This window comes from Peromyscus eremicus, chromosome 20, assembly GCF_949786415.1.
Source record: "Peromyscus eremicus chromosome 20, PerEre_H2_v1, whole genome shotgun sequence".
Lineage (NCBI taxonomy): Eukaryota > Metazoa > Chordata > Mammalia > Rodentia > Cricetidae > Peromyscus > Peromyscus eremicus.
The window spans coordinates 64,432,698-64,439,587 of record NC_081436.1 but is presented as its reverse complement, the minus strand read 5'-3'; the positions used below and the strand labels follow the sequence as shown (position 1 = coordinate 64,439,587).

Below are 6,890 nucleotides of genomic sequence, written 5' to 3'. Positions count from 1 at the left end.
GAGATCTACCAGTCTCTGCCTCCCCAGTGCTAGGTTTAAAGGTGTGTATGTACCACCACTGCCCAGCATAGGTTCCCCACCTTTTTTTTCTGGAGCTAAGGACCGGAACCCAGGGCCTTGTGCTTGCTAGGCAAGTGCTCTACCACTGACCCTAATCCCCAACCCCCATAGGCCCCCCTTTTTTTAAAAAAAAAAAAATGCCAGCAGCCAGGTCTTTGAGTTTTTGGTATATACCAACACAGAATACCATTTGTAATTCTGTTTTTTAAAGAGGCCCTTTATTTTCAAAGGAGGATTTTAACAGAGTTGGTTTTCTGAAAAGAAGATTTGCCATCCTGACAGGGAAAAAGGAGTAAGTCCTCACGAAAGGCTCGTAGAAGATGCCCAAGAGAAGCACATCAGACCTTTCTTTAAAGACAGGTTGTGGCAGCAGAGAGTGTTTTGAAGCCAACAAGCTGATTCTGCAAGCCACATGGAGGAGCAACCTATGCCTTCTATGGCCAAATCTCGAGTGCACATTTTTGTGTGACATCCTGCTCAAGCAGCCAGGCTCTCATTAAGATACAGCCAGTTAGATGATCGCTAGGGAGAGATGCAGGGTGTGGGGAGCACTTTGAGTTACATTCCATGAAAGCATTAGACTGTTAGAGATTAGGAGGGCCCTGACTGTCCACAGTGGGGGAGAGGACTGAATCGAATGTGCACACATGTCAGCGTGAAATAGCTGCTGACACAAATTGAACATGTGCAATGTTTTAAAAAGGTGGTATTGAATAACCGGCCAACGGCATCCCTCTCGGCATTTTAGGCTTCTTTCTTCTCTCCACTCTGGCTCCGGGTTGAGTCACTTCCATCAGGCAAGGTTCCATAGGATAAGCCATTTGAATCTGGTTGTATTTTGTCCAACATTTGTTTCCCTGTGGAGATAATAATCATAAAAGACCTTTTGAGCTCTTAAAAGATAAAAATGTCCTAATAATTTCTCTCCAGTTCTGGCCACATTTTATGCCGTTAAAAAATACTATGTGGTTACCCTCTCAGTGAAAAAGATAAAACGTCAAGGAAGGAAAGGCCCACAAAAATCTCCTAGCACTTGTCATGTGGTCACACACTTATCCACATGACATCTGCCCACTCTGCACTGGGCATGAGGACAGGTTGGAACAATCAGGAGAGCCACATAACTAGTCACTCATCTCCAGACCTTTCAACGCTGTGTTTTGTCTTCCCCCTATCTATACAACAACACAGGAAACATCATGGACCAGAGCTCCAAGAGCCACTGCAGATCCTATACAGGAAGCTCTGTGAAGCAGAAAATAGTTACATACAAACAAACCCTTTTATTTTCCAGCATTTTTATTTCTTACAAAAGAAATCAGTTTTAAATGAGCCCTAACGAGCATTGCTGCTGCTAATGCCAATCCTATCACTGAGTACTCTTGATTAGGTAGCTCACATAGCAAAGAGAATACCAAACTCACTCCCTTGGTCTTCATTTCTCAATCTTATAGAAACTTTAGTGATTTTTTTTTTTTTTTTTTTTTTTTTTTTTTTTTGCTTTAAAGGCATGATGGACAGAATGGTGGACAAAACTTTCTCTACTATTGCATGGAAACCTGTAGGTCACCCAAAATCCCTAGCAAAGCTAGGAGTGGGTGGGTGAGTTAGGGTGGGAGGGTGGTAAGGATGGCTGCCTTTGCTCTGGATTTTGCTTCTGTGCGTACTGTACACACACAAGGTGGGTTGTTTCTCAGTGGAAACGAGCATTGGAAAGATGGTACCCATTGTGCATGAATGAAGTGAGGAAAGAGGGTGTTCACGTCCTGGTGGTGGTGGTGGTCACTCTTGGCATCACAGGGAACAAGCTGCCTCAGTCTTCCCCAACAACCTCATTGTTCTGTGCAGAACTGACATCTATAAATTATCAACATTACACCTCCCTGGGCTTCATCACTAAATGCATTTCCTGAGGTAAAAATTATGTTCTTATGTTAGCATCTAAAATAGTGCCAACAATGATTAATTTATAAGGGTAAATTTTCTCCCTGTGTTCTAAAAAGATGACTGTGTGTGTGTGTGTGGAGGTCAGAACTCTTGTAAGGTCGGGTATCGCCTTCAACCACGTAAACTTGTGTCATCAGGCCTGGTGGCAAGCGCTTGTATCCACTGAACCATCTCAGGCCCAAGGACAATCTATTATAAATTAGAGAAAAAAATATACATATTTTTTCTTACCAGGAATATTTCCAAAATCAATAAAAGACTGTTGTAGATGGTCATTTTCTCTATTTCTCGTCACCAAAAATACTCCAAGGAATGAGAGAAAGCACCTGTAAGAAACATGCTAATGAAGAACACAGGAATACTGAAGCAGCCATTGCATTAAATAACTGCACCCTTTTACATGATGACATGAAGTCCATGAGTTTTGTATGTCCCATTTCTCATGGTAAACTGCCTCAAACTTGTCTTAATTCTTACAGCCAGTAAGAGTTATACCCAGAACCAAGACTTGGGCAGTTTCCAATAAATCTCTGCCCCAGGTTTTCACCATCTGGAGGCTAATTCAGGCTCTAAACCCTTTGGGTAGACACTAGGTCTCATTTTCTATCCATGCATGCCCAGACCCATTACTGGCATGCAACACAAGTGAAAAACAAGCTATTCTTTAATTTTCTAAGAATTCTCATTGTCCTTGGCCATAAGAGTAGTCATAGTTTCCAGACCCCAGAAGTTTGGCCGCGCCCAAATGTCTTATGAAATTAAATTTTCAAGATAGATGGTTTCCTATGTTGAAAATAGACTAGGCTCAAGTTTGCATAACAATGGTCATGCTGAATAGCAGATCAAGAGGCAGCTAAACATTAACGGGGTGTGCCTGGAGCCCATGGAAGTAGCTATTCATTGGCAACACATCGTCAAGGTTTGGTGCTCGGTTTGCCAGCAAATGTCAGTGGTGACATCCACCAAGTCTCCAGAAAAGGCCAAACTGGCTGTTTTAGGATAAAAAGGGCAGCTACCAACCTGAAGCTACTTCATCTAAGACTAGAATCTACCAGCCTCGGCCTTTCACTTGGGTGATCCAACCTAGGAGCTCCGAGGGAGAGGTGGCCTGACAGAGAACTGAACACCTACGGAGGAACCACAGACACCAGTGGATTTATGATTTTGGCTGGAACTGAAAATCCCCAGTGTTTCAGAACTCTCAAAGGGGGACACAAGCCACAAAGCCAAGAGCACAAAGCCCTGTGTAGAGTGTTAAGTTGAAAAATATGTTTCTTGTAGTATGTTCCAATTTTCTATACTTGAGGTACTGTGCCAAAAATCCTATACAAAATTAATAGAACTTCACATACCTTACCTCTGAGACTTTTACTCACCCAAAGAGATATATAAACACAGTGAGAAGAGCAGCACCAAGGAATTCCTGGTAAAATATGATGCCTGTATAAGAAGAGGACAGAGCTAATTTTAGGGCAGGGGCATTTATAATAGCAAACATTATTTTTTTAAAAAATTGTGTAAATAGCCAGGCAGCGGTGGCACACGCCTTTAATCCCAGCACTCAGGAGGCAGAGCCAGGCAGATCTCTGTGAGTTTGAGGCCAGCCTGGGCTACAGAGCGAGATCCAGGACAGGCACCAAAACTACACGGAGAAACTCTATCTCAAAAAAAAAAATCATGTAAATATATTTTTTCTATGTGTGGCTTCCCTTAAAATGTATATTCAATATTTTAATTTAAAAGACCCTGTGTGCTATTCTTACATTTCAAGCTACTCAAAAGACTTGCATGGTCTTGTAGGCTTAATATAATTATCAATGTTATAAAACCAACATAGGTTTTGTAAGCAGAAATTTCATTTTTGTCTATACGTGCATGTATTTGCATATGCATGCATAGTCATAAGTGTGCATATGCTAGAGGCCAGAGCACAACCTGTGTCCTTTCTCATGAGCTGAACATCCACCTCATTTTTAGAGGCAGGGTCTCTCACCGACCTGGCTTGGCTGGCTGGTCAGCCTCTGGGGTCACAGACACAGCTCCACCCCCTTTTTTAAATGTGAGTTTGCTCTGGGGATTGGACTCAGGTCCTCATGCTTGTGTGGAAAGCCCTTTACTGAGATGTTTTCCCAGCACTGTAAACAGGATTGTATTATTCAGTCCAGGGTCTCTCTGTGGAACACGCAAGAGAACAAAACTCCAGCAACCGTCTTCCACCTATGGTTTTCATCAGGAGTCAGTGGACCCATCGTGAGAAGCCAGCTGGATGCCGAGGCCACTGTCATGGCAGGCCTGCCCCAGGCTGCCTGCTGCAGCAATGCTATCTCTTTGGCTATATCCTATGTTCTGTAAGTCTGGCCAGATGCCCATACGGGCATAGAGGAATCTCCGGCAACTGGGCGTTGCCTTGACCCATTTTTCTCCATGGAGCTTCCTGCCATTTTCTTCCTCTGGTTTTCCTCTGTAGGCCATGGGGAAAAGCATGTATCATCTGGTTTAATGACTTCTTCCAGTTAGTCCCAATGATTTCTTCACTTAAGGTCCAAAGGACTTTACAGAGCTTTTATTAAGTAGGAAATCTTTAAATCATAGACCATCTGAAACTAGCTGTGTGTGTGGTGGGTGCCAGTTTTGCCGTATCTTTTAGAAGGTACTCTGTAGGTACTAGAGACACCATGGTGAGCAGGGTGAGACCCGCCCTTAGGAGAAGCTCAGTCTCAACCTCACCTCCTCACTTACAGAAAGAACCTCATCCACTCTGCTGATGTTTCCACATGGATGCGCACTTCCCAAGCACTCCCTGTGCTGTGATGTACCTCTCTTTAATCATGTGAAGGTTTTTGTTAATCTAGGCAATGCACCCCAATGACAGCTTCTCTAAGGGCATGTAAGCTGTATCTATGCGCCCACTCTGCAGCCAAGTAGTAATGAGCTTGTTGGTACACACCTCCCCCAGTGTTTGAGCTTTCTGTGTCATCAGAATGAGTTTCTGGAAATGGAATTTCTGTTTTAGAGAGCAGAGACTTTTTTTTATTTTAAAACTACATTAAAATTGTAACATTTACCATCTTCACCATTTTTATGTATGGAGTTCAGTAGTGTTAAACGTATTGGCATTGCTGCATATTCAAATCTGACAACAGTTTCATTTTGAAGACTTGAAACTGTATTCTGACCAAGCATTTTCTCTTCTCTGGTAACCACCATGTGTTTCTTTCGAGTACATGGGCTCACTATTTTCCTTTTCTTTCTGAGATTGACTTGATTCTCTTAATAATGTCCTTGTGTTTCATTAGCACTGGAGCAAGTGGCAGAATTTCCTTTCTGTTAAACGTGAATAGTATTCTATTGTGTGCACTCATCACATTTTTCTGTCCACTCATCTGTCAATGGATACTGGGATTGCTTTCATCTTTTGGCTATTATGGTTACTGCTACAAATTTGTGTTCATTTTTGGGGTACATACACAGGAGTAGAATTGCTGGATTGTAGAATAATTTAAAAAATTTTGAGTAACTGCATACTGTTTCCCATAATGGCTATATAATTTTATATTTCCATTTACCAATAGTACAGGAGTTAACATTCCAATGTCTCATATCTTTGCTGTTATTTTTTAAAAAATTTTGGTAGTGGCCACCCGAGGGTTGCAGTGATTACTCAGCAGTTAAGAGCATTAGCTGCTCTTCTAGAGGTCCTGAATTCAATGCCCAGCACCCACATGGTGTCTCACAACCATCTATAACTGTAGTCTCATGGGATGTGATGCCCTCTTCTGGGGTGCAGATGCACATGCAGACAAAACACCATACACATAAAATACATAAACAAATACGCCTTTGACTGGGCATATTCCTTTAATCCCAGCACTCCAGGAGGCAGAGGCAGGCAGATCTCTGTGAGTTTGAGGTATCATAATGATTTCTAGGACAGCCAGGACTACATAGAGAGACACTATCTCCACAACAAAACAAAATAACACCACAGCAAACAGTAGTCATCCTCTGGATGCGTGAAGTGACATCTCATTTTCTTTCCTTGCTGATTACTGATGTTTAGCGTCATTTGCTTGCTGGCCATTTTATATTTTCTTTGCAGGCACATTTAGGTCCTTTGCCCACCTAAAGTCAAGTCATTCAGGTTTTGGTGTTGACTTGTAGAATCAGAATAGAAGCTTTTTTAACGCCCTTGATAATACCATGAAACTCAGTCTGGGAGAGTGGCTCCAGGTCCCCAGCCCTGTGAGGTGCCTGTGACAGGGCAGACTTGTCCAGGCTGGCTACTGCAATAAGAACCAACGTTTATTAACTTGGCAGGAAGAAAATAGCCATTTCACCTTTCAGCTGTACCTTTCGTTGCTGGGAGGAGAGGCCGTCGAAAAGCTTCACTGCCACTCCATTCCACATGCAACATCAGATGAGCTGTTAGTATTTCCAGAAAGTCCTGAATGTTATATACAGCCCTATTAGCTGAAAAACCTGCTCAGGGAACTACATTATTTTTTACATTTTTCTGTATATTGATTATTAGGGTGTATGTCATACCTGTAATTCTTTTTGCTTTATTTTAGTTTTCTGATAATTCTAGGGCACATCAACATACAATCTTTTATCACTTTCACTAGAAAGCACTCGACACTAAAAAAGATAGACACCTTGGGATATAAGCTTTTCTTACAGTATTTCTTTGAGGTTCAATTTTTTGGGAAACAGAAGGCTGTATGAATTACTTCAAGAACCTGTCCATTGGCCTGGGGGCACATATCTGTGGTCCCAGCACTCAGGATGCAGAGGCAGGAGGGTGATGAGTTAGAGGCCAGCCTGGTCTACATAGCAAGTTCTGTAGCAGCAGCCTGACGAGAAAACAGCAGATACATCAAGTA

The 6,890-nt window shown here is 42.3% G+C and overlaps 1 protein-coding gene across 1 annotated transcript in view; it reads right to left on the bottom strand.

Moving 5' to 3' along the window:
• Positions 1–256: 256 nt before the first annotated feature.
• Nipal2 (NIPA like domain containing 2) overlaps positions 257–6,890 on the bottom strand; it is an 87,846-nt gene continuing 81,212 nt past the window's right edge. Inside the window, exons 9-11 of the mRNA XM_059247848.1 lie at positions 3,384–3,447; positions 2,239–2,333; positions 257–917 (exon numbers count right to left, since the gene is read on the bottom strand). Coding sequence (XP_059103831.1) covers positions 805–917; positions 2,239–2,333; positions 3,384–3,447 — 272 coding nt within the window. The 3' untranslated portion in view covers positions 257–804. The remainder of the gene's footprint in view (positions 918–2,238; positions 2,334–3,383; positions 3,448–6,890) is intronic.